This window comes from Gordionus sp. m RMFG-2023, chromosome 4, assembly GCF_954871325.1.
Source record: "Gordionus sp. m RMFG-2023 chromosome 4, tfGorSpeb1-WG-v2, whole genome shotgun sequence".
NCBI lineage: Eukaryota > Metazoa > Nematomorpha > Gordioida > Chordodea > Parachordodidae > Gordionus > Gordionus sp. m RMFG-2023.
The window spans coordinates 29,537,298-29,564,565 of NC_088778.1; the positions used below are offsets into that span (position 1 = coordinate 29,537,298).

The 27,268-nt window shown below is 25.5% G+C and overlaps 2 protein-coding genes across 3 annotated transcripts; both read right to left on the reverse strand.

Annotated features, from left to right (window-relative positions):
- Positions 1-8,050: 8,050 nt before the first annotated feature.
- LOC135928520 (uncharacterized) lies at positions 8,051-21,315 on the reverse strand. Of its 2 annotated transcripts, XM_065464978.1 has the most exons (6): positions 21,194-21,315; positions 20,946-21,044; positions 20,495-20,551; positions 8,917-9,015; positions 8,347-8,420; positions 8,051-8,205 (listed from the first exon to the last, which is right to left on the reverse strand). In XM_065464978.1, exons 1-6 carry the CDS (start codon positions 21,233-21,235, stop codon positions 8,103-8,105), a joined length of 474 nt encoding a protein of 157 aa, XP_065321050.1. In that variant the 5' UTR covers positions 21,236-21,315; the 3' UTR covers positions 8,051-8,102. The 2 variants fall into 2 exon arrangements, 1 of the variants encoding a protein (XP_065321050.1); XR_010572368.1 differs by lacking the exons at positions 20,495-20,551; positions 20,946-21,044; positions 21,194-21,315 and adding an exon at positions 15,618-15,675.
- A 92-nt stretch (positions 21,316-21,407) lies between these two features.
- LOC135928806 (uncharacterized) lies at positions 21,408-27,252 on the reverse strand. The gene is made up of 7 exons (XM_065465270.1): positions 27,153-27,252; positions 25,522-25,692; positions 22,857-23,389; positions 22,707-22,787; positions 22,210-22,310; positions 21,936-22,041; positions 21,408-21,419 (listed from the first exon to the last, which is right to left on the reverse strand). The coding sequence occupies exons 1-7, from the start codon at positions 27,250-27,252 to the stop codon at positions 21,408-21,410; spliced, it is 1,104 nt and encodes a 367-aa protein (XP_065321342.1).
- Between the last annotated feature and the right edge of the window lie 16 nt (positions 27,253-27,268).

Sequence of the window (27,268 nt, forward strand, 5' to 3'; positions counted from 1 at the left end):
TTATTATTTATTATTGATAATAGGATCTTCTTATAGGGTGAAGTTGTTAATATTTCAAATTTTTTTCCTTCTTTTGCTGTCAATTTCATAAGTTCAAAAAGTGAATATATATTCTCAATATCAAATAAATTATCTTCTTTATATTAACTTATATCATTATAATTTTCAGATGTTTTAGCCTTTTGTGACTCTGAGGCCGGTAAGGCATTATTTTCTTAATTTACAAGGTTCGAAATATTTATTGGTTCAGGTGTTGATTTTTCTAATGTTGTCTGACTATTGCCTTTAAAAATTATGGTTACATAATCCATTTCTTCAAATATATCAGAATTATAAGGATATATGTCCGTTACCTCAAATGATTTAATAATGTTACTAATAGTTAGGGCAAGTGGTAATATATCTTTTACTACTTTTGGAATGTCATAACATAAATGCTAAATAATTTAAATGGATTGCTGATCATCCAGTAACTTACGAGTTATTATAATATTTTTTAATGGCCCAAAAATGCAACTGTCAAGGGGTTTTTTTGAGTGGTATGTGGAGGTAAGGATAGCAAGAAAATGCCAGGTTTTAACAAAAATTGATAGCAAGAGATTGGTTTAAACTATGATTTTCTAGAATCCACGGGCTTTTCAAGTAGTGGCTTCGCATGATCCGCAAAATGTTTTAAATAACCCATAAATTCCGTTTCTCGCATCCAACCTGACCAATTTGAGCGGCCTATACAACCCTCTCTTATAAAATGATCAAAATACATTTTCCTTGGGAAAAGGAACATATGCGGGAGGGCATTTCCTACTTCATTAATAGCGAGAACTATGATTAATAGGGTTCCTTTTTCAGCAGAAATAATAACTGCAACTTGCTTTTTCTGAGTTTTTATTTTACCTGGAATTTGTACAGTTGTTAATCCACTTTCATCCATATTGTATATTGCTAATCATTGCAGCTTATATTTAACAAGAATATCTTTGTAGAGGCTAAAAAATAAATCCACCCTAAAATTACTAAAACCAGAGACCCAGGCAAGCTTGTAGCTTTTGGAGATCGTATAGAAAATTGTAAATTTCTTTTCATAAAACCAGAGAACCATTAAAATGCATAACATAGGCGTAGCCAGGGAGGGGCATAGGGTAATTTTCTATGCTTTATATTTTAATCACATCCACATATCCGAATAATAAATTAGAAATTTATTCATTAATTCTATAAGCACAACAGATCTTATAATTAAAATCAATTAAGGTAAATATTTTTTAAGTAATAAATAAACATTCTTTTAGTATTGTTAATCGGCTCGATTTGACGTTAGGTTTTTATTTATGAATAATCTATATATAACTTTAGCTTTGTTTTTGACAAATACTCGCGTAATGCTATTTTTAAGCTTTTGTATGTATTATATGCCATTATTTATTTTTTTTTATAAAATTTAAACATATTAAATTTGTTTTGCACACTTAAAAAGAATAAAATCTTGATGCATAAAAATACATTGATATTTAAAATATAACTAAAAAAATACAAATATTTTTTTTTCATATTTTATAAAACAAAATTAAGAATTTTTATCTAATATTATTTTTTTCAAATATATTATTTTAATTTTAAAAATGTATATAGTTATAGGAAACATTAAAAAATAATTATAAACTTAAAACAAAATTTATAGAAAGGTTAATTGTGTTCCCAAAATTAAAGTATAGTTATATCTAAAATTTTATATTCAAATATTTTGCGCAATATAAAAAAAATCCTCTTTAAAAGTTTTACCTAATTTTAAAAAATTGAAAGTATTTTACTAAAAATGATCATTGGTTATAATTATGATCAGGCTAAAATTTATTATTTAAATTTTCCTAATTATTAATTTTTTTATAATCTCAGTCTATTTGAGGGGATTTGAATCAATGTCAGCAAGAAATGATTATACAATTATACAAAAGTTTAATCCCAGATTAAATCTCCAAGAAACCTAATGTATTGTTGTGAGATCTGGCTTTGCTTTATACTATAATATGGAGAAGGAATGTATAGTTCTAAGTAGGCAAATATACCAGTCATTGATAGTGGTTGATAATAAAGTTTATCTCAGCATAACACTGGTGATCTATCTTGGCTATATTAACTGGTAAGACCATTTCTGCTCTTGGAGTCAACCAGAATTTGGTAGTACTTTTGCTTCCCATTATTTGAACAATTGACCCTTTGGAGTGACTTGAAATATTAACCCTGAGGAAATAAATATGTTAAGAGTATAAAAATATAGGCCTCCCATCTTTGACATTAGCGGGTTAATGTGTAAGTTTAATGTTAATTATATTTGTCGGAAAATTTGATTTTAAAATCAGATATAAATGAATGTGGTTATTTAAAAAGCTGATTTCAATTTTTGTATATTCTAGCGAAAGTAGTATCTGATGAGTTATGTTCTAAAATTTTTAATACATTTTTAACATTGACTCTGAGATGGCACATATAGCACCATCATCTAGGCAGCATACATTTAAATCTAAAAACTTAAAATAAAAATGTAATCTAATTTTTATTAAAAAATAATACATTTAAAAATTGTGTATATATATTTTTTTATTATAAAAATATTTTACAAAAAGAAGAATGGAGTTTGATAAAATTTAAATGGCAGGGGCGTCGCTAGCCTTTACAATCTCAGGGGGCTCAGCTAAAAAAATTTTTATGAGGGGCTTCGTCTCAATACCCCCAATTTGCTGGCCTTGGCCCGCTTTTGCTCGGCCTTCGGCCGGGTTTTATATTAATATATTTTACATTTTTAAAATATGCTAACTCTAGACAATTATTCTGAATTTCATATTTTGTTATTTATAATATTTTGCATACAAAATAAACTAGCATACAAATAATTGAAACAATACACGACATTTCTAAAAATAATATTTTTTAATACAAAATCTATTTATTACAGTATAAAATATTTTCTATTGCTGATATAAAAAAATTTTGCGTAAAAAATTACAAGTGATAAAAAAGGTTAATTAATTCATACATATGCCTCAATTGATAATAGTTTCTAAAAACCACATAAGGCTATATAATTCTAGCAAGTTACATTGACAAAAGGTCATGAAACTAATATAACTCTCTGTTACATTTTAGACAATGTTTTATAGAATGGACCAATAAGGAAAAATTTATTGGCCTAACCAAATCAACAATTCTTGAAGAATAAAATATAAACGACCAATAAAAATATATGGTGGCTAGAGCTTTCTCTAGGATTACATGATGGAAGCTAGATAAGTAATCGAAAATTTTTTTGTGAGATATTAAATTTTTAAAAGATTATCTTCCATTTTTAATGATATATAAACGACTACACAGTTGACCATGCTTATCTATGCAATCATATGCTCTCAGCAGCTATAGTAATAATCTTAAATTACATAGTCACACATGGTTAATTTGCAGTCATAGCCATGACACTCACGATGGTAACCCATATCAAAATTTATTATGTTAGATAAATTGATAAAACAAAAACAGTAAAAATCTTTAGAAGAAATTATGCAAATATATTGATTTTGAATTATTTACACGGCAAGGATGCCATATTAGAAATGAAACATTTTGTAACTATAAAATAAGAACCAGAGTGATATGATGAAAGTAATTAAGATTTTATAAATTATTGTCGCACCACCTCTAGTTGGTATATTATATCTTAAAATAATAATAGATTGTAATAATATCAAAAATATATTCGTATTAAAAATTTAACTCAAAACTGTTTTTAAAGAAGAATAAAATAGCTTTCCTAAAAACACGTAAAAAAAGAGAAGAAAAGATATCTTATTTATTATATCCATTATGGGATGAATAATAAGAAGTTTAATTTTAATAATATATTTAATAAATAGATAGCGTTAAATATATGAATGCAAATTGTTACTTATATTTATTATCAAAAGCATTTATTATTAAAATTTTAAAATTATTAACTGTAATATATTCTATAACTGTCAAATAGGTCTGTAAAAGTGGCAATTTACCTAATATTTTATAAATAATTATATATTATAAAGGATTATAAACTATTTATCTTTACTTTTTATAAACTAGTAGAAAGCCTATTCATTTTTTACGATAGATGTCATGCCAGGTTCAAGCTCACAATATTAGGAAGCATCCAAGATCTTATAATTTTTAAAAAGTTTATCAAGCCCAGCTCAATCCTTAATAATTTGTAAAAGATATTCCCAAGTCAGGTGCAAGCTAATATTAATTTTGAGGTTCCAAGCCCAGTTCTACCCATTATAATTTTGAAAATTTTTTCCCGTCTCAGAGATAGTTAAATTTTTAATATCATCACATGAACGGGAAATATCTGATTTACCAATTAGTCTAATATGTAAAAAAAACATGTAAATTCCGTATTAAGGGAAACTGGGGAGGCCTGGGCAACCACTTATTAGAGAATCATGACAAATAAAATAAAAATAACCAACTCTTATACTTTTTTGTAATATGATCAATTAAAATTATATCTAAAAAATAAATTGTTGCTTATTATATAGGGTTATTGTTGTTTTTCAGATAAATTTAATGTATATCTGGCATTTCCGAAATTATTTGTCAAAGAATTTGATAAGGGATATATATATTTTTATGTTAAGTAAAAAAAAAATGCTATCTATTTAAATTACAAAAATGCCATTAAACACTAATGAAACTTATATGCAAATTATTATATATTTTTTAAGATATTCTTTTTAATTGACATATAAATTTAGGATAATTTTTTTAAAAAATAATGAGATTATTATGTATTTGATAAATTTAAGAGCAAATCCTTGTTGACATTTTTATTTTTGATGGAAAAAGCGACAAAGTTGAACTGTTGTTAATCCTATGAAAATATTAAATTTGCTATCAAATATATATTTAATTTGCCATTTTCATCCATATTATATATATCATCTGGGAGAAAGTTATTTTCCCATAAAACAATCAAATAATTATTAAAAAATATTTCAACCATTTTCATATTGAAATTGGTGGCCCTGGCTATACTTGTAGCCTCTGGTGTTCTCAAAGATATTATTGGATTTCTTTTAATAAATGCTCCGAACCAGTCTTCACCAGCTGATTGAGTAATTTCCCAAGATATTGGTACTTTTAAAATACACTTCTTAGCCATTTGATATGCTAAAACTCTAACCTATATTTAAACATAAGATATTAAATTATTTATATATTAAGGCAATCTCATTAAAATCCTAATTCTTAAATTTTATTCTGAATTTATTTTAGAATTAATATATACAATCTTCTGCTAAAATGATTTAAAATATATCATTCATAATTAAATCTTTAATGTATAGGTAAGAACCTAATTATGTTTTAATGCATGATATAATATGCTTAATCAATGAATATAAATAATTTTATAATTAATATATATACATGGCAGAATCATTTCATTTAAATATATATCACACACACATAATTACATATCATTCTAATGCTTATATTAAATTCTTATTTAAAGTATTTTAATATTAATAAAGATGTTTCATTAACATATAATGTATTTAATAATTATAAATTTATATTAATTTGTTCTCAGGTTTATTGTTTTAACAAAATTCATTTTAAAGAGAATTTGTATGATATAAAATTAAGAATTAAAATACTTGCTTAGGGCATAATCCTGAGAATAATCTTGATCCTTTAATAAATGATCTGTTAATTTCGCTTCTTGAATATGAGAAAATACTAATCTGTGAACATATCGCTCTTGAAAATCTTCATTCCTTTTGAACAATTTATGATACCTCTTAATACTTAGTTTAGTTTCTTAAATATATTAATAATAGAAAATTTAAGTTATAAGATCATCTGTTTGTATAAAATAAATAAAATCAACAAATAAATAAATACGTACCGATGACATGACGTCACGATGACGTAGTGATGACATCGGAAAATTATAATATAGATAAATATCTTATACTCATTTGGATTTGGACCTTGAAAATAATTTTAGGAAGAGCATGATAATTAAATTTAAAAATCAAAATGTAGTTGATTAGTGATTTTGAACTCGGCTAATTACAATATTAAATTTGTTAATTTTCAATTAATAAATGATATTTTAATTAAGGTTATATAATAATTTAAATAATAAAAGTCAATTAAGCTTCAACTGTTAATGCTAAATTAATATTTAGTGAGTGATATTGACATATGTTTAACATAGAATTTGATTGCAAGCTGACAGAGTGAACACATAATTTATATGTATAATCTTATCTAATAATTAAAATAGTATTCATTTAATAAAAAAATTAGATATTTTTATTAATTTTTAAATAATAAAATTAAATCTATATATTACTCAATAGAATTATAAAAGAAATCGTTCAGGGGGCAATTAAAAAAATTTATTTTTAGTTCAAGGGATATTAAGGTGCAATTTTAAAAATTTTTTTTGCTTCAGAAGGTTATTCAAATTTTTAAGGGGGCTCGACCCCTGCGCGCTCCCTCCTAGCGACGCCACTGTTAAATGGTATAGAAAATAAATTAAATGATGTATCTTAAGAAACTTGAACTAGTAATTTCGATAAATTAGGAAAAGGGAAAAAGAAAATTATAAAATCATCATTATCTACATTTCTAAATAAGCTATTTTCCATTGACAAAATTTTTAAATATTAAAAATGATTATTAGTAGAGTTTCGTAGTTTGGAATTAATTAACTTTATTTTACTCCCTATCGGCATTGCATGAGAAGATTGAATAAATTATTAACAAGTTATATATATTTATACTATATTAAAAAATTTAAGAATACTATCCTAAAATTTTATCTATTGGACTAGTTTTTCTTTCTAAAAATTGATCAAACTCTCATATTTATATGACACGTATACCATACCTAAGATAATTTATTTAATTTTAAATAATTGTTGAATCTCTTTCTAGAAAAATAAGGTTTTACATTTTTCTTTTTATTTGGCATTAAAATTAGGCGTTTAAAATTAATTTTATATAAATATTTTTCTTAGGCTTTTAACATTATTCTTAAAAAATTTTAGAACTTATAAATTTTATTTTGTTAATACATTTGAAATGTATTTTAAATTATATTAACCTACGGACTTGTTATATTATTTCTTTCACTTAACATAATATTAATCTAATAGTTAGTTACATTGATTGTTATTTACTTTCGAAAAGTATATATATAGAATTTATTAGGTTAATAGGAAGTTAGTTATATTTTATAATAAAAATAAATTTAAAATAAAGAAATTTTGTATCAAGATTTTTTAATTTCTACACCATATTTGCATATTTAGTATAGGGTACTTAATAATAATTAATAGGTAAGTATTGTATAGAAAAGATTTAAAGTTATTCTAAAAAGAAAAATTGTCATTAAATATATGCGTGGTTAAATTTATGTTAAAATTAGCATTCTTAACAATAAATTAAGATCCTAATTTATAAATCATTACAATGCAGATGAAAGTCTATTGATAAACTGATTAATATTGATTAGTAAGTTTATATATAACACTGGATTTTTAAATATTTAAATTCTCTCTAACCCTATACAATAAAAAAAATTATTTAAAATCATTGATTAATGGGAAGAAATATCCTAATTAATTAGATTATATACATATTAACGTTATATATCTTGTTTAAATCTTGTATCAAAGCATGATTTTATTTTATTCCTTATTTTTAACTCGGTTTTAAAAGAACTCTATATTTTATTCAGATACGCAGACTTAAAGATATTGTTCATAGATGGGTACAAAGGTTTGAACATCTACTAGAATCTCAAGGCTTAGGAAATATTTTTCTAGCTAAAATATTGAGTTAACCGTTTTGAAAAAGTAGCCTCAAATAGAGCCGTTTAATAATACACCAACAATTAAATTCAAATAATACTATATCCTTATTTATTTTTTATAAACCCCATAACTATAAATCGATATTATTTATATATTGTGAATAATTGATAATCATTTTTTAATTTTTATTATATCCTAAACTATATTTTTTTTACTACAATCATATATATAAAATTAGCGGCAAAAAATTGTCTACCATAGAGAGCATCTATGCGGAGAATATTGTGTTGGATATTTCTCACCACAATGCCAGGCTTCCAAAAAAGGTCCATATTCTAACAAGAGGTCATTTATTCTGTATAAAATTAAATTTTAATAAACTATATTAGCACAGATTTTATTTATTTCATCATTGAATAATGAAATATATTTATTATCATATAGAAGTTTGCATGTCAAAGGATTTATTATATAAAAGTTTTATCGTTATTTATACCTAATATCACTGGGAAGATGTTCAAACAATTCTGGCCGACTGGCTATTAAAGGAGATCTGATTTCACAAAATTCCTTAAAAAATATAAATTATGTTCTTGCAATCGTAAAATTTCTTTTTCTTTTAATATTTTTTTAAGCTTGTGACTTAAATTATAAAAATTATTTTAGAAAACAAATAATTAAGCGATTACCAAATTTTAATATAAAAAAGGCGAATAATCTCTCTAAGGCTATGAAAACCTAAATATCTCTTTTGTTTTAAATAAAAAAGAGCCTATATTACAAATTGAACTGGGTTGCTTAGCATTGAATACAAACTTATATAGAAAATATTTCAAGGCAACCTTTAAAAATTTCCTGCCTATATAATACAAATATGTCATTTTTTTTACTTTTCCATTTAATTTAAATTTTTTTAAAAATCATATATTCTGTAGTATTAAGACGAAGCCATATATTCTCATCTTATTCCATGAAAATTGAGTTTAATTCTTTTTTCAATTTAATAGTTTTTAATTAGACCCTGGCCATCGAGATAGAAGTTCTCCATATATATTTCGAGGCTTACTTGAGCCAATGCCATAAAGAAGACTTGATCTGAGGTAATAATCCGGGATCCTAGCTGATAAGTCACATTCCTATCATCTTTTAAACTTGTCCGCAGAGTCTGGATAATTTGATTAATATAGATAAAATATACATAATAGTGTGATAGATAGGCGTCAACTTCATGTGGGCAGCGGGGGTCGCCCCCACTTTACAAAAATAGATATTATTGATCCATTAATATTTTAAACACCAATTTTTTTAAACAAATTTAAAGCTCCCCATATAAATCTTTACGCGCCGCCTTTGATAATATATATATAAATATATCTCGTTAATGGGTTTAATAGGATAGCTATAGTAATAATCTATAATTGGTGGTAAAAATTTTTTTAATTTTGATGTACATTAATAATTTTAAGTTTCGTTTTTATTAAATTTATTTATAATTATATTATATTATTTTATTATATTAGGAATATCATAGATTTATATAAAACTATATCACAATTTTAAAATAATACTTTGAACGTTAAAAGTAAAACATATATAAGTAATTTAAAAATATATATTAAAAATATCATGTAAACTATTAGACAATATATTTTTTGCATGTTTACCAAAATAATTGTATTATATTTATTTTTTAATTAAAGATTTATTTGGTTTATTTCGATATAAGAATAAATTAACATAAGATACTATAAAAAATAAAAAACTGTATAATTAAAAATACAATTTTATAATTGAGTTAACCATAATTATGTCTAAAAATTTCTATCCAAATTTTTTGGCGCATTATATCAAAATTTTCTTGGCTTTGTTCGTAAAAAACCACATTTTATTGCTTAGATATTTTAATAAAATTTATATGTTAATAGCGAAAAATGGCTATTTGTATAGAAGTCACTATTGGAAATGTAATCTTTGTATTTGTTAATTTTTAGTTTCTGCCTGTATTAGTGGATTGATATTTAAGTTTGATGTGAATAAAGGAACGCATGTATAGTTCCATATTAGTGAAAAAAAACCTTAATAAATAGAATAATTCCCTGTGTTCAGTAGTTAACATGACTATGTGGCTTTCATTATCACAGGGGGATACCAAATTAATAAGTTCATAAAGTATTCCGTGAATTATTTTTTAATTGAATATTTTATAAATTATAATATCGGTACTAACAGATATGTGTCAATTATAAAACTCGAAGTAATAGGTACAAAAATAAATTATAAACTTGATGATAGATTTACCACAATTAAAATGATTTTGTTAGCCGAGTTTTAATCGAATCAAATCAACATAGCATTATAATATTAAATTATTTCATCAAAATTACTAAATAGGAAATGTATTTATTTATTAGAAGAGTTGTTAAAGTAGCGCGCTTGGTAGCTATACCTAATAGCCGCTACTTTTTTTAAAATTATTTAATTTTTTAGCGCGCTACTTCGCTACTTTTAAAAAATATAATGAATGTAAGTATAAACATGAAAATTTAAATATAATATCATTAATTATAATTTATTATTTAATTTTGAAATTTAAATATATTTTCAATTTTTAATTTATATTTTCAATCTGTGTTAATAATCTAAAATGGCATCGCCCATGGATATCCAAATCCTTGAAAGTGATTCAGACATGGAAGATTTAATGGAAGAAAATGTACTTAATAGCTCTAATAACGATTTCCCATTCCCTAGATTTGAAAAAATTTTTAAAATAAATATTAAAACAAAATCTGGATTCAAATTCCTGTACTTAAAATGTAAAAAAAATATATCATCAAATCAATCGAGTAGCTATAACCTGAAGAAACACCTAAAGGTAAATTGTTATTTTTACATTATAATATTATTTATTTTAGACTGTTCACGCCAATTGCTATAAGGAAATAGAGAAGCATATAAAAAATTTTGGTATAGGAGAATCTTCATTCAAAAAGACAAATACTATCCAAACCAAATTAACTGATAATAAACATGCCAATATTTCACAAAAATTGGCTGATAAAGTAATTGTTGATTTTATTATTGACACAGTTCAGCCATTGTCCTTGGTTGATAATCCATCATTTACTATGATGATTAAAACTTTGTCCCCTGGCACAACAGTTTTATGTCGCCAGACACTTATGAATAAAATAGCCGACAACTTCAAAGTGATGAAAGATGCTCTAATAGTAGAGTTATCAGATATATCTTATGTATGTACCACGGCAGATAGTTGGACACATAACAGAAGGTAAAAACTTATTTATATTTATAAATTGATCTGATTAAATATTTTTAGAGCTTACTTGGCAATGACAGGCCATTGGTTAGACCCTAGGACTTTAAAAAGAAGATCTGAAGCCTTAGCCCTTAAAAGGATTATAGGATGCCAGACATATGACGTACTTGCAAATAAAATAAGATTTTAAAAGGGTTTCAAGATCGACATTTTATAAATGTCAAACTTAATGGAATAAGCAGAACAAATCTCCTAAAAGTTTTGACATGTTTAAAAAAAATTAGGGAGGTATTTATTAACCCCTAATCGTACAAGATGGAATTCTGTATACCAAGCAATAAAACTAATCGCTTTTTTTCTGGAGGAAAGAAGATTAGAGATTAATTATCTCTGTGATCTTGTTGAAATTGAATATATTAACGATGAAGAGCATACTTTTATAAAAGAGTATACAGAAGTAATTCTAATTAATAATGATTCATTTCCATATCATTTTAATTTTTTAGGTTATGCAATATGTTGCTGTTTCCCTTGAAATTTTGGAAGGTGAGGATAATATGGAGATGGGGTATTATGTTCCCACTTTAAGTATCCTAAATACCAAATTAAAGAGATTGAATAATCTAATCTTATGCCAGCCCCTAGTAGACTCACTGTTAAAAGGCATTGAGAGAAGGTAAATAAAATTTATATTGTTTTGATTTTGACTGAAGATTTATTCTAACTTAATGTTTAAAGCTAAAAAATTTATAAAATTTTATGATTAAGATATATTTAAAATACTCTATTTTTGTAACTTTTAGATTCCCAAACTTATACAATGATGACAATGTCTTAGCGGCAATGGTTCATCCAAAGTTTAAACTAAATTGGCCATATATAAATTCCGATTATGCCAAACATCAACGCGATAGGCTAATGGCGAAGCTGAATAATCTTACTCCAACAAACATATATTGCCGAGTATCTATATCTACCACGAAGACATCCTCAAATAATTTTTTTGAAATTAAAGATGATTTAATAGAAAATCCAATTGATCTTTTTTTTCAATCAAAAAATATTAAAATGAATATTTTTGATAATTTTTCATATATTAAAAATTTATATATATTAAATACCTCCTTGCCCTCAAGTGCTAGTGTCGAGAGATTATTTAGTAAAAGCAAAGCTTATACTTTCTGATCGTCGCTCTAGACTTGGGGATGATAATATTGAAATGATATTATTAAAATGCAACAAATTAAAATAAATATTTATTTATATTGCTTATTTTTTTATAATCTAAACTAACTATATTTTTATATTTATAAATGTTGAATTTTATATATTATTTATTATACATTTACATTATAAGCAAAAAAAAAATAAAAAAATTTGTTTCATTTGTTTCTAAATTTATAAAAAGTAGCTTAAAAGTAGCGCGCTACTTTTTTTGACAAATAGCTATAGCGGTAGCGCGCTACTTTTAAAAATAGCGTTTAACAACTCTGTTTATTAGTCAAATATATATTAATTTTTTTTAAATTATATCATACCAATATAATATTCAGAAATTAACGCATTTTATTACATCATAAATTATATAAATATATTATTTTGTTGTAAAATATATTCCATATTGTTTTATTTATTTTTTCTTCTTACATAAAGACTGTTATAAAAAAAAATTATATTTCATATTTCCTAAACCTTATATTATATGCTTTGATATATTATAAATAAAAATTAGTCTTCTTTATTTTCTTTCTTTTAAAAACTTGATAATATCTAAAATAAAATTTGCCCCATTGTACTCCCTAAATTTTTGGGTCAGGTTTAGGCAACTGAATTTTTTTTAATGGAATTTTTAAAAAAAATATCGTATTACTAGACATGTGCGCCGCCGCTGGTAATTTTTGACCACGTCGACGCCGTCGCCAGTGTCGGCGCTCAACACGCCGCCGCCGATGTAAAAATTCGGCGGCGTGATGCATATTTTTTATTATTAAAAAATAATAATTATTATATATTATTTATGAATTGTAACTAGAAAAAAAATAATATTAAATATTTTTTGAATTATAAAAATGATTTTATTTTTTAAAATTAATAAATATTATTTGCTATAAATTTGATTTGTAACAATCCATATAATACACGTTGGCTCACTTTGGGCAGGTCTGTGATTAAAGTGCTAGATAAGATAAGATTAGGATAGTAAAACAGAAAAGGTATTGATAATTTACTATTTTAATCTTAATTTTTATTTTAACTGTTAAAATATTTAATTATTTTATAATAGAATATTTAAATAAAACTGATCTCATCCCACATTTAGAATTTTTTATGGCATAATATTTTTATTATTAACTTTTTATTATGTAGAAATATGGCATTATTTCCTATATAAAAGATTTACCAGATAGAACAACACTTCGGAGTGGATTAGATGATGTGTATTTATCAATGAAAGGATACATATGTCAACAAATTAATATAGGTCTTAAATTTTGTGCTATAACTTTTGATATGTAGACCGACAAATATAGACGGCGAAATTATATTACCTTTACATTTCACGAAATAGATAATAATTTTAATATTGTATTTTATACACTCAAAAACATACCGCTGAAACTATTCTTTCCGAGATAGAAAAAGTTGAAAAGGAATTTGATTTAGGGTCCAAGAAAATTCAAATGGTTACGGATGCAGGACCCAATGTAAAGAAAAGTGTTCGTCTAAGAGGATATGACGATCATTTATGTTTGGGGCATGGATTACATAATCTATTGACAGTGGATGGAATAAAAAAAGTTAATAAAATAGAAAATCTCATTAAAAAAGTGGGAGAAATTATATTTGCCTTAAGATTCAACACAACGGATTTTGAAAATATAAACGATATCGAAATAGAAAATGTTTTGAATCGATATCATTTACATAGGATATTTTAGATTTGGATTATAATGATTTTTTTATGAAGATCGTTTGGGGTTTGATAATGATAGTGAATATCAAAAATCATATGTGAAAAAATTAAATTAAATGTGCCTACATGTTGGCATAGTAATTTAATAATGCTGGAAAGTGTTACTGGCAATAACAAAAATCCTATAAATATTCTATTAAATAGAATGGAGAAACCGGATCTCAAATTATTTAACTCCGATTGGGACTTGGTGCATGAACTTTTAAATTTTCTTAGAACCTTCAAAAAAAACTGTTGAATTTTTATACGTCCAAAAAGGAGTTACTATAAATTTATCCTTATTATTTCGTAGTAAAATTATATATCATTTAATTGTAAAAGAATATGATAATCCTCCCATGCATCCCTTAAACAAAATATGCTTATTAAATTTGATCATAGATTTTCAATAACCGATCTTCAGGTAGTATTTTAAAATACATAAATTATTTTTTTTCTATTATTTCTCTTTGTTTTATATTTTTACTTAGGTGTTAGGATCACTTTTGGATCCTCATTTTCAATCTATAAACATAGTAAATGAATATTTAAAGGAAAAAAATATTACTCCGGTGCAATTTTTATGTCAACACGCTACCGGCCTTACACGGACGGCATAACCGAATGTGAAACGACGGAAGTTGCTTCAAAATTCGATTATCTTACATTGGCTACGAAACATTCATCTATTCATAACAATAATCTGAAACAACAAGACTATTTAACTAGTTTAGAAAAAGAGTGTTATTCATTATTTTCGCCTTATAAATAAGAGAAAAAAGATTTCTTAGATTTTTGGAAGATAAGAGCATTGGATCTTCCTAAACTTTCAATATTAGCTAGAAAAGTCCTATGCGTTCCAGCTACCAGCACACACAGCGAGCGTGTATTTTCCATAGCTGGACTCACTCTGAACTCTAAAAGAACATTAATATGTCCTATAAATCTAAATATTATATATGATAATTTTAACTTAATAAAATCATTAAATTATAGTTATAAATATAAACATAATAAAGCATAAATTTTATTTTATAGGTGTTTCCAATGAATTTATAATTTTAATTTAAAAAAATTTGCGTCTAAATCGATTCGCCGCCACCAGCCTATTATTTTAAAAAAAGAAACGCCGCCGCCGATAATGCTGTCGGCGCACATGTCTACGTGTTACTAAACGGATCCTTTTGAGCCAACGCTTACCCAATATTTTAGCTAGAAAAATATTGCCTAAACCTCGAGATTTGATAATATCTACTTCTACGAACAAAATGTTCAGGCTTTCGTAATATTTTTCTGGATAAAATATTGAGTTAGCCGTTTTTAAAAATCGGCTCGAAGCGAGCATTTTAACAACACTAGTTTATAGTAATATGCTACCGTTGTTAATAACGCTTTAGCTTTAAATAAATACCAAGAATAATTGCAATTCAAATTCAATACATGGGAGGGGGAGGGAGCTCTCATCAAATTTAAAGAATTTTGTAATATTTGTATATTACTGAAGCAGGTTATGCAAATGCCATTTTTATTATACTTTGTACGCTAATTTTAGTGAGCTAACATCCGATATGATCTCTTCAAGTTGATTTTCTTTTGTCTTTTTTTTTAAAGAAAATTCAAAAAGGATAATAAGGCTCAATATTTACCACAATTTTCCCATTGAATGTATAAGATTCATTGTGAATAAAGCATTTCATTTTTTCTTTAATAAGCTGCTTAGTTGCTGGAGTTATCCATTCTCTTTTAACACCTTCTTCGTCAAAATCTATTCCTATTTTTTTTGCATGAATTTAATATTGTTTTTAAAATTTATCATTACCATTGGGATCTAAAGAGTGAAATAATTCATGTGCTAATAATGTAGCTAATGCTCCATATGTGAATGACCTTATTATGAAAATATAATACGCAATAAAAATATGATTAATATAAGAGACCTGCTCACTCGACCCTAAACTTCCCCTCCCCCGGTCCTGGCTGTATTTCATTTTTAAAATATCGGGCCGGATCGGGGCAAATATTTTAGATCAGACCGGGCTATTTAAATAGTACCTCTGCACGTATATTAAAAAAAAATTAAAAATGCCTGCTTTTTTGTGATCCCACACTTGCATCGATTGTCTGATAAGTAATATCTATAATTTAATATCAGAATTAGATTAGTATTTTTTAAAAAAATAATATAGTTAATATTTAAGAGTCTTCTATAGTATAGTTTACTTCCACTCCATAAATACCTTAAAGTATTAATATTCTTTTTCTTATCACTTGCCCTAATTTATCAGTTAGCAACATAATTAATTCGTAATCATATATAATCTTATTGCTGTTTTCTTAAAATTATCTCTCAATCCTATCCTATTACATTTATTAATTACAATATTATTTAGATTACATATTTTATTTCGGTTAACATCATAATGCACCTTCTCATCATAAGCCATTTGTTCTCGACCAAAATATCTAATAATCAAGTTAAATAATGGATTTTTAAATGTAAAGTTTTGCTTTTGCGCATGCTTAATTCTGCCAAAAAAATATATATCGAATTCGATATTATTTATATATTATTTTAAAACAAGCTTAACTTAAAATGCGCCTTTTTATAGGCCCATGAAATCGACCGCACAATTTTGAATTTTTGATGGCTATCTTTTTGAAGTGATGAATATCAGGTTTGTATCATTTTCAGTTCGATTTTTACTATTATTGTGGAAGGAAAGAAAGTTTTCTATTGCTTTCTATTTAAAAAGAAAATTCGAAATTTTATTATTTTTATAGCCAAAATTTCAACGGTCAATATCTGGAAAAATAGGTATATTGCGAGGCTGACGATACAAATATGGTACAAATCCGGTCAATAGATAAATCATCAAAAATTCAAAATTTTGGGGGAAGGGGGAGTTACTACACCTAACCTCCTTATTATACTTATAAAATATTTAATATTTTTATATTCCAAAATCATTGCATAATTGTAAATATACCAATTTTAATATATGTAATTTGTCATTATTATTTAGTTTTTTTTAGTGATATATTGCCTCTTTTTTTTCCAGAGACATGGTAAAAAAATTGACTTTTAAATTAGTGCCCTATTTTAAATTTAATTATACTACTAAAAAAATCACTATGACTGAAAAATATAGTTTGGGAATAGTTAAATTTCAGCTAATTCGACTCAATTCAGGCGCTTGCCGGAGAAAATCTATTAACATTAGGGCGTTTTAGTTTTTCTTCCAAATTTAAAGCTTCTCTTTTTAAGAAAAACTCCGACATCAAAGTGATAGTCTTCGGCTAAAAACTTGGTTTAACCGATTTTTTAGCCGACTAAAAATTGGCTTAAAGGGCTAAAAATATAGTAATTGCCCAATCATACAAAATGGAGAGAAACTATAAGAGATATAAATCGAGTATCGTAGTGTTCTATCTATTTTTTCTAATTTTTCAGGAAAGCATTTTAAAAAATAAATATTCACAAAGGATAATTCTAAATTTATTCTAACATTTTTATTGGTGTTATATAAGAACACAGATGTTGATTGCTCTATCAGAAAAATACAAATAAGTGAATATAGAACACTAAAACACTCAACGGACAAAATAGGCATATCCGGTTTAAGGCGAAACTTTAAAAATAATGTCTAAATAAGTGGATTCTTTTTTTTTATAGTTTAAATAACTTTTAATGTATATTACTTATATACAAATTGAAAAAGGGTGGATATTATATGTTAAATGTTAAACGAGAAAAATGTGTGTATTATTTTCCTATGCCCACTCTATAAAATAAAAATAAAATTTATTGGGAAATATGAAATATATATAATCAGCGTCTACATGAGCGAGAGGGGTAGGAACATTTTGCATCCTATTTTTTTGAGGGGGTAGGGGGTAAGCTGCTTTAATGGGGGTAGGATAAATTTTTTTGGGGGTTATCTATTAAATTTTGAGATGAAATAGGACAAAATTTATTGCTGTAAAAATTAATACTTTTATTATAGAATTATTATAATACAATTCATCGACCAAATCTATATATTGCAAACAATCATACACATTGTTTTCCAAATAAACTATCCTTTTAAATGTAATTTAAAAGGTTTAGATATTTCAGCAAGCTCATAATGCCATAATAATTAATTCATTGTAAATAATGGAGGTTTTAACTGAATTTATTATCTAAAAAATAAATTCTTTATATTCACAAAATATCGATAGTTGGTAGTAGAGATAGATGTTATACTTTATAAATTCAATAAATAAATAGGTGAAAATAATGATAAAAAGACACCGCCGCCGCGGCGTAAATTTTTTAGGGGGTAGGTAAAGGTTTTTGAAGGGGGTTTGCATCCAGTGAAGATCCTATCATGTAGACGCTGTATATAATATTCTCTTATTTTTTTACAAATATGTATTTTCGGCAACCATATTTTTTTTTTTAAATTGCTTTCAATAAAATGATAGTTTTAAATTGTATTGAACATGTTTTTTTGTTAAATATAATTTTGTTAAATAAATTCTCCCATCCCCAGTCGTCGAAATGACTAGATATCTAATATCGCAAGATATTTCATTTCATTTCATTTAAATTTTATTTTTTGGGGGTTCGGAGGATGGGGGGGGGGGTGACTTCTCAAAATTTACACAGGACAAAACATACTATAAAGTTCAACTTATAAAAAATTTATTCAGATTTATAACCATGTAACAAATAAGTAACACCATGATTTCCAAATCTTTTTTATTACAGCTACTGTTGTTAAACAGCTCGATTTATGCTAATATTTTAACCAGAAAAATATTGCATAAGCCTCGAGATTTAGCCAAATGATGTCCACTTTCTGCCATCTATGATAAAATTATTTAGGTTTGCGTAATATTTTTCTGGATAAAACATTGAGTTAGCCGTTTTTTAAAATCAGCTCAAATACATTTTTAACAACACTAATTATGCCTGACATATCTTTTTAGGATATAAGGGCCCGTGCCCCCCTTCACCCATATATCTATACTAATCAACTAGAACATCAAATGGAGTTGGTAAAAGAAAACATTATGTAAAAATCTACTTTTCAAAAGTTATAAAAAATGTGAAATGTTGAAATGCCAATATAAATGATTTTGATATTTTTAGATATAAATAATTTTTCGCATATGTTCCTTGCCTATTCTACCTTTTTAATATTAAAATTTTTTTAACATTAAAGCATTATAACTCTGCAAGATGTCATTAACTAATAAATTTCATGGGAGTCGGGTGGGGGGGGGGGGGAGGAATTTTCACAATTAAAAAAAAATGAAAAATAACTATTTCTTAATTGTTAAATATTTATGAATATTTTTTGTAACATTAGTCATATTTATTATTCGGATCGGTTCAAAACTTTTATTTGGTTCGTAAGAAGATGAATTTTGTATTATAATTAATTATATAATACAAAATTTATAATATATATAACACCTGTGATTTTGGTTGATCGCCAATTTTAGTAATTCTGCATTGTGTAACCGCGTTAATGCAAAAACATTTTTATTGAAATCAAGAGGGTCAATTGTAATCTGCCTTATAATAAAACACAGTATCTAATATAATATTTTAAATACATGAAATTTTGTTCTCACGATATTACTTAATTTAATACAGAGACCAGCAGAGGTAATTCAGGCCCGTCCCGGATTTTAATATATTATATTTATTTTTAATCGCTAATAATGGCTATTTAAAATATTGGTTTTTAATTTAAGGCCCGGCCCGGGTATATTTAAAAAAATCCCAGGTCTGACTGTGCCGGGCCGGGCATACAGGTCTCTGATTTAATATAATAGTGATATTAAATATATTGTCTTTAAAGCAGAGTTTTAAAAAAAAATCTTCAATTTCCTCTTTGAAAATTATTTTGATTTCATTTTGCAAGATTTTTTTTGTGCATGAAAATTACAAAAAAAAATAAAAGATTTTGGCATTTTTAAAAAAAATTTGATCTAAAATCTCTCTTCTCCAAAATAAAAACTTGAAAGATTTTTCCTCAGAAGATTTTGTTAAGATTTTTTTTTGAAACTCTACTTTAAAAATGGATTTATTAATCTTATTATACCTTATTAAATTAATAACCAATTTTTGTCTGAATTCCTTCTCAACCATGTTTTTTCATGATTAATTAAAATATATGATAGATTTTATTTTATTTTTTTTAAAAAAAATGATTAAAATAAAAACTATAACCCCACCTCACTCATAGTTAGCGAATTCTACAAAATACTGTATTCTCCGTTTAAATTCTTGCCCCAACAAGATGAAGTTATTCCCGGAAATTATATAGAGAAAAATAATGTAAGAGGAATTTTATTCCAATTAACCATTAAAATCATAGCGCATAAATAAATTAATTAATATATTGTTTAATATACCGCAAGATCTTCAACAATGCTATCAGGCTGATCTGGAATGAGGGTCATTTTCGTAATCTAGTCATATAATTTATTAATTAATTTAAATTTATAGCTCTAAATACCCCCTTTTTTGCATTTAAGATCTTTTAGTGTTTCTTTTGAAATTTTGAGAATTTATTTTGCCCGTTTTTTGTTTTTTTAAACTATTTTTACCCTCTTAACGTTATTTTAGTGCTATTCTAATTTTTTTTTGTCATCTCCCTTCCCTTAATTGCGTCATTTTTTGCCATTTAGCGAGCTTTAAAAAATTTTTTGGGCACTTTATACGTACTTTAGAAATTTTGCTACTTTTAAGTTCTTTTTGCGTTTCTCATTATTTTGCGTAATTTAGTAATGCCTCATCGAAAAATTATAAGTTCTACAATTCTTACATCTGATTTTGGTAATTTATTTTTGAAAAAGAAGTAACTTTGCTAATTATAGCGTTCCTGGAGGGCAGGTCTAGCCAATCTATCGTATTCAATTCAGTAATAAACGTTCTTTTCAATTCATTGAATATTTCGAGAGTCTTTTGAGATTTAAATAAATCATTTATATGTATAACATATTTATTTATTTAGTTTGAGAAAGATTCATTTGTAATTGTAAGCATATAATCAATTTTTAACAAATATTTTTATATTATTAAATTATTGTATATTACAGAAATAAACTTACCAAATTTACTTTTTCCTCACTATACACTTTGTCTAAATACATACTTTTAAGCGCATTTGGAAAGAATTTTTCCGTTTGATCAAAGCAATATTTATTTATGGGTGTATCGCTTAAAGGATTTAGGAAATATTCCCTTATGCTCTTGAACTCGGGTGTTTTATATTTGTAAGGCAATAATAATATCCATTCATTGAGAACAGAGAACATCAAATAATCATTCACCCTCCTAATATGCCGAAAGAGGATATAAATAAATAAATGAATAAATTAGTATATAAATAAATCAACTATTTTTATATTTTATTGATGTTGGTATAGTTCAAATTTTGTATACAAAAATATGTTATGCAGGAAACCATACAGTATTATTTTTTTGATAAAACTGTTTATAGTTTATAATATACTACCGGTCAGTTTATAGGCGTAGCCAAGAATAATATGATCCTTCATTAGAAAATTCGCAAGTTTTGATAAATATTATTTTAAGGAATTAAATAGTATTCCCATACCCTCCACCCCTATATGAATATAATTTATATGTTAAAAATGATAACATTAGAAAACTATTTATAATATATCTTTTTAACTATAAATGAAATTTTTTTTAAACATTATTAGGCTTAAAACAAAATTTTTCAAATAATGTAATCCAACCAAAAGAACTGCAAAATAATATAACCCTCATTCATAGTTAGTGCTAATTCCCATCAAAATATACAAAAAACACTATATTTTTATATACTTTGCCGCTAATTCGCTCTAACTGTGAGTGCAGGGTTAAGCCCTGCCTTTTATATTTATAGCGAAAAGTCATCGTATCCCCTTTCATGCTGGAATCCTGGATACACCTATAGTTTGGGTTAATATTAAAACAATTCAATTGTGAATTGCAAATTAATATGTTTTTTTTTAAAAATCATAATATTAATTTAATATAGTGGGAAACAAAGTCATATATAAATAATAACTTGAAAAAATGAATATCGTTTCCCCTCTGTGAAATTAAATTTTGTAACTTTTCAAAATATTCGATAGAAGACACACGAACTATAGGTTGAAAATTGGTGGAAAGACTGTAAGACTTAAACATATCGGCTAGATATTTTGACCAGTTCATCTGAATATTAAATATTTTGGCAAAAAAATGTTATTTTTTTAAAAAAAAGTTATTTTTTTTAAAAAAATAATAATTTATAATCAAATTGAAAAATAAGTCATCATTTTTAATTAGCATCGTTAAAAAGGACTCGTTTTGAGACGATTTTTAAAAAAAACTAAACTCACTATTTTAGCCGTAAAAATATTGCTTCTCGAGATTTTGATATTAGATGTTTTAGATCTTCTGGACATCTCTGAGAAAAATCTTTAGACTTGGGTAAGATAAAATATTGGTTAGGAAAAATAGGCTCAAATTGAGCCGTTTAACAACACTACTTATAATACTTTAAAAAAAAACGATTAAAAAAAACAAGAAAAACAGGAATGTTTTATTGAAACATACAAAATGGCTTACAAAGGGAAATCTTTTATCTAAATCAGCGACTCTCAGAAATTCACTTTTTCCGTCATCCATACTTTCACTTATTCCTCTAAACTAAAAAAAAAATAAAATAAAATTTTTACGTCCTTTCATTTAATATATATTAATAAAAAATTTATATACTTGGCTTAGTTTCTTTTCAAAATCAATTACACCATCTATTTCCTGGGATCTTAATTTTAAAGTATCTCCCAATAGTTTTTTAACGTATTTTTTATAAGGATTTAATATATTCCGGTTGGAATAATCTCGGTAATCCAAGTTAGGGATACCAGGTTTAATAGATATTACTATTTTATCATTGACTATCAACTCAGGCCCAATAACTATTAAAGCTGGGGATATTCCCATTTGGGATAATGTTTTTTGCAAGGGCCAGCATGTTGGAGATGAAGTTCTAGGAGCCTTTCTAAGACATTCTTTGATACTGGAATTAATAGAGTTGAATATGACTCGTCTAATGGAGCCATATTTGTTGGCTTTCATAAATTTTGGAACATTTTTCCAAAGGTCAACTTTGAATATATTTTCGAAGACATTATTGTAATTGTATGTAAAATTTTTATTTGGTAACTTAAATCTATTCATACAAGATTTATGAAAATTGGCAGCGTTTTGTTGAGCGGAAGATTTAAGTCGAGGCGATTCGCTGGCAACTGTTAATATAATTTTGATATGAGTAATTGTTTATACATATGTTATCAAAAGCAGTGTATTCAAGGTTGCGCAACAAATACATTTTTTTTTAAAAAAAAGTATTTTAAATATAAATACTAAATAATGCCTATTTAAATACAAAATACTTTGACGAAAACTACAAATAAATAATTTGACGAATACCTTTTGCAAGTCGATTTTTATAGTGACACTACAATTTTTTTTTAACTTAAATAATTATTTTTTTATTATTAACCATTTTCTAAAATTCTAATGATTATATAAATATAATTATATCGATGTTCCTATTCATTTTTCTTCAATTAACTTACATCTTCTTCACTTAAAAAAAAAGAAACTTTTATTTTTGCTTTCAAAAATTACTAAAAATAAAATAGGATTTAAAATGAAATAAGTTAAAATATTCACTAAGTAAACAAATTTAATATTTGAATAAATTAAATGTAGGTTTTCATTATATAATTCAATTTTAAAAAATAAAAAATATATGTTTGAAATCGACCGAAAATTGTGAAGTCGTTTATTTTATTTTTAATTTTCTCTCCATAACATAATAAATTTTATATATTATTTTTGCTAATAAAAAATAATTATTGTAATATTATTTTTTTAAATTATTGTTCAATAAATATATTAAATTACTAATCTTTATATTAATCATGTTAATCATATATTGGTAGTTATATATTAATTTATAAACCTTGCAGTGCAAGTTCTTCAGCGAACGGTAACAACAACATAAATCTATTAACAACATTCTCCTAGCTGTTCTCAAAACAGGTAATATCTCATCCACTCTTGAATCAGTAGGCCTTTCAAATGAAACTCCCTAGACATGGAGAGTATATCCACACGAACGATCTCCCATTGACTTGGGATTACACTTGTATCAATTTTGCGCCAAGACTAACCCCTCATCATTTTCTGCTATCGAAAAGGCAAACGTCTTAAAAGAAACAGTGTGCTGGCCTTACATAGTTTCATACTAATTGTTACCAACATCTTAGGTATTTTAGGAAATGAGGCCCTTATGAGATAGATTGCATGCGACTCCCAACGAAGGATTCTAACTTTGTCAGCAGATTTCTCTCGAAATCTATCGGTCCAATTTTCTAGCATTCATTCTTTCTAGGGTGATATGTAACTTTTTCTCAAGTTCTTTTTATATAAAATTTATATATGTTGCATTCCATATCAAATCAACTGAAGATTCAACCCTATTTTCGATATTGGTTTCCATTCTCAAATATTCAACGCTGCTGACAAATATACAATTAATATCCGGGATATTGATTCTCGCATAATTATATTAATCCATCGGAGTTAGTATATGATCTTCATAAGGACATTGCTGGCTTGCGCTAGCTGCTAGAAGTAATCCCCCATAAACTATCGCAAGGAATTTTGCCTGTCTTGATCCCAAAATTATTTTAATGGTTGTAAAGGTTTATAAAGTTATTTTTGTTTTTATTCGATATAAGAGATGATTGTGCTCACTTTTTATTATCTTAATTGTTATTGTTACTTTATATTTTTACAAAATCTTATTATTCGTTATAATTAAGGCGTTACGCATTATATTTATATATAATACAATACAATTTGGTAAATGTCATTATTCACATATAATTGCCCACTTTTAAAAAAAATAAATACTACATATTTAGTATAATAATATGCTAGCTTATATATAAAGTGTAATAACTCTTGGCCCAGTATGTGTCTTAATCTAAGATTTTGTACAAATATAAGTATAATGTCTATCTGTATATAAAATTTGAAAGAAAAAAAAGGAGCAATTTTTATTTTAAAGGAATTTTCGGTTAGCTATTTCTGCTTGGTTTTTGATAATAGCCTTATTATTAATAAAATAGACTTTATCATATATTTTTTTTCATGATAATTTTTGATATATTCTTATTTGTTTTTTGTTTAAATATATTATATTCTGCTATCGTTTTAAGTTTGAATTTTATTTCTAAATTAAAAACCATTGTTTAAATAAAATTATTTCACAAAGAAGAACAAAATCAACATTATGAATTTATTTAAAGTTGAAATCTAAATTTTTACTAATTTAACTGATAAATTTTATAATTGAAGAACTCACCTAAATAATCATGAATCATTTTCCTATTCTTTTGCGAAACCTGATATTTTTGAGTCAAGAAATGTGTCGATGCTTGCTTCGACATCCAATTGGAACAGGTGTAGGCGTAGAAATCATCGCAAGGATTTATACTGCGATTAAAGTCATCTATCAAACCACTTTTAGTCGAAACTAAAAAAAAAATACATTATACATATGCGGGCTATAATTTTTTTTAATATCAGATAACATATTAAATTTTTTAACATAATATAAGATATATACCCACTAGAGTAATATAAAGGTTTTAATTATCCAATAACTATCTTATATATAAGATTAAATCCTATTCTCTATAAAATTATTCTTTATTCGAATAAAATATATTTTTTTTAAACTACTAGAAAATTAAATTTTAAATTATATTTGAGGGTCTGTTAAGAGAACGTTTTTTTTAAGTTTATTTTTTGCTTATTGAAATTTGAATATGGTAAGAAATCATATTAGAAAGAAGAAACAACTAATAAATGATGAAATCATTAATAAATTTAATGAAAATTTGTACTAGCCTTTCCGGAGAAAACAAGCTTAGGTTTTGCAACAGTAATAAGATATAAATCAAGATTAATGAAGCAAAAAGATTTAAATTGCTTACATCAAGATAAATATTCATGAAAGTGAAAAAAAAACAAATTCTCCTTTTGGGCACATGGATCCTACCAATTTTTATCCAATCCTTATTTGATAAAATTGTCAATAAATTTTACTAATTATTTATAATTATTTTCTATTATGGCTTATTTTTATCAATAAAGTAGTTGCAATAATATATATATATATATCATTTTTTAAAAATAATCATTATTAGCAGCTCAAAAGCACCTCATGAGAAAGCTTATTCTTCCCCGGGTGTAGCTAATCATTTCCCAAATATTATCACAAAAGTGTGTACTTTGTTTTTGTTTACTTATATATAGTTTGTTTCAAAATAAAAAATATAATTAAAATATCAATATTGGTACAAAGAACTGCCAGCCTCTTATTTTTGATCTTGAGACAAATCAATTATGCATGGGTGTGCCAGCCCTGCTTTCATTATTAATGCTATATATATAAATATATACTATTTTTAAAGTAAAGTAATTTAAAATATTTGAATAATAATATTAAAATGAGGAAAATAAAAGTAATAGCTTTTCACAAAAATGATATTTTTGTTAAACAGATTAATTGAAATAAATATATTAGTGGAAAGGATATTTTTGTGAAACAAATCAATTTAAATAATATATTAGAACAAATAATAAATAAACAATTAGTTCATTCGTAACATCTATCTTTTTAACTTATTCTCCCTGTCAATTCCTCACTGCTGTTCATGTCATGTTTGTTTTTTTCATGTTTTACTGTGAATATCGTAACACTTTACTTTTTGCCCTTCTCGTCCTATATTATTTGTTGTTCTCAATCGTTATCATCATAATTTATTGTATGTTCATGGGTAGAATAATAAGAATTGAAATAAAATTGAATCGTCCTTAAGAATAGAATAAGAATATATGAAAAATAATGAGAAATTTATCATTTTTAATACGAATTGATTACGCGTTTTAATACTACTAATATTTGTTAAATCGCGTATTATTTAAAACTTGTAGCTTCCAAGTAACTTTTATTATTTGCATTGATTTGCGTTGTACCTAATATTTTAATTTGATTGCCGTCATAATCTGTTAATTTGATTGCCGTCATAATCTGTTAATTTGAA

What these genes read in the sequence shown, in the direction of transcription:
- LOC135928806 (XM_065465270.1), bottom strand. Translation starts at nt 27,252, where the DNA reads ATGACGGCAATCAAATTAACAGATTATGACGGCAATCAAATTAAAATA. An exon ending in AATGATTCATGATTATTTAG is followed by an intron (nt 23,390 to 25,521) that starts GTGAGTTCTTCA and finishes TTATATTAACAG; the next exon opens with TTGCCAGCGAATCGCCTCGA. An exon ending in TAGATAAAAGATTTCCCTTT is followed by an intron (nt 22,311 to 22,706) that starts GTAAGCCATTTT and finishes TTTAATATTCAG; the next exon opens with ATGAACTGGTCAAAATATCT.
- LOC135928520 (XM_065464978.1), bottom strand. Translation starts at nt 21,235, where the DNA reads ATGTATTTAGACAAAGTGTATAGTGAGGAAAAAGTAAATTTG. An exon ending in GGAACGCTATAATTAGCAAA is followed by an intron (nt 20,552 to 20,945) that starts GTTACTTCTTTT and finishes TTATATGACTAG; the next exon opens with ATTACGAAAATGACCCTCAT. An exon ending in CATCTTCCCAGTGATATTAG is followed by an intron (nt 8,206 to 8,346) that starts GTATAAATAACG and finishes AATTTTATACAG; the next exon opens with AATAAATGACCTCTTGTTAG.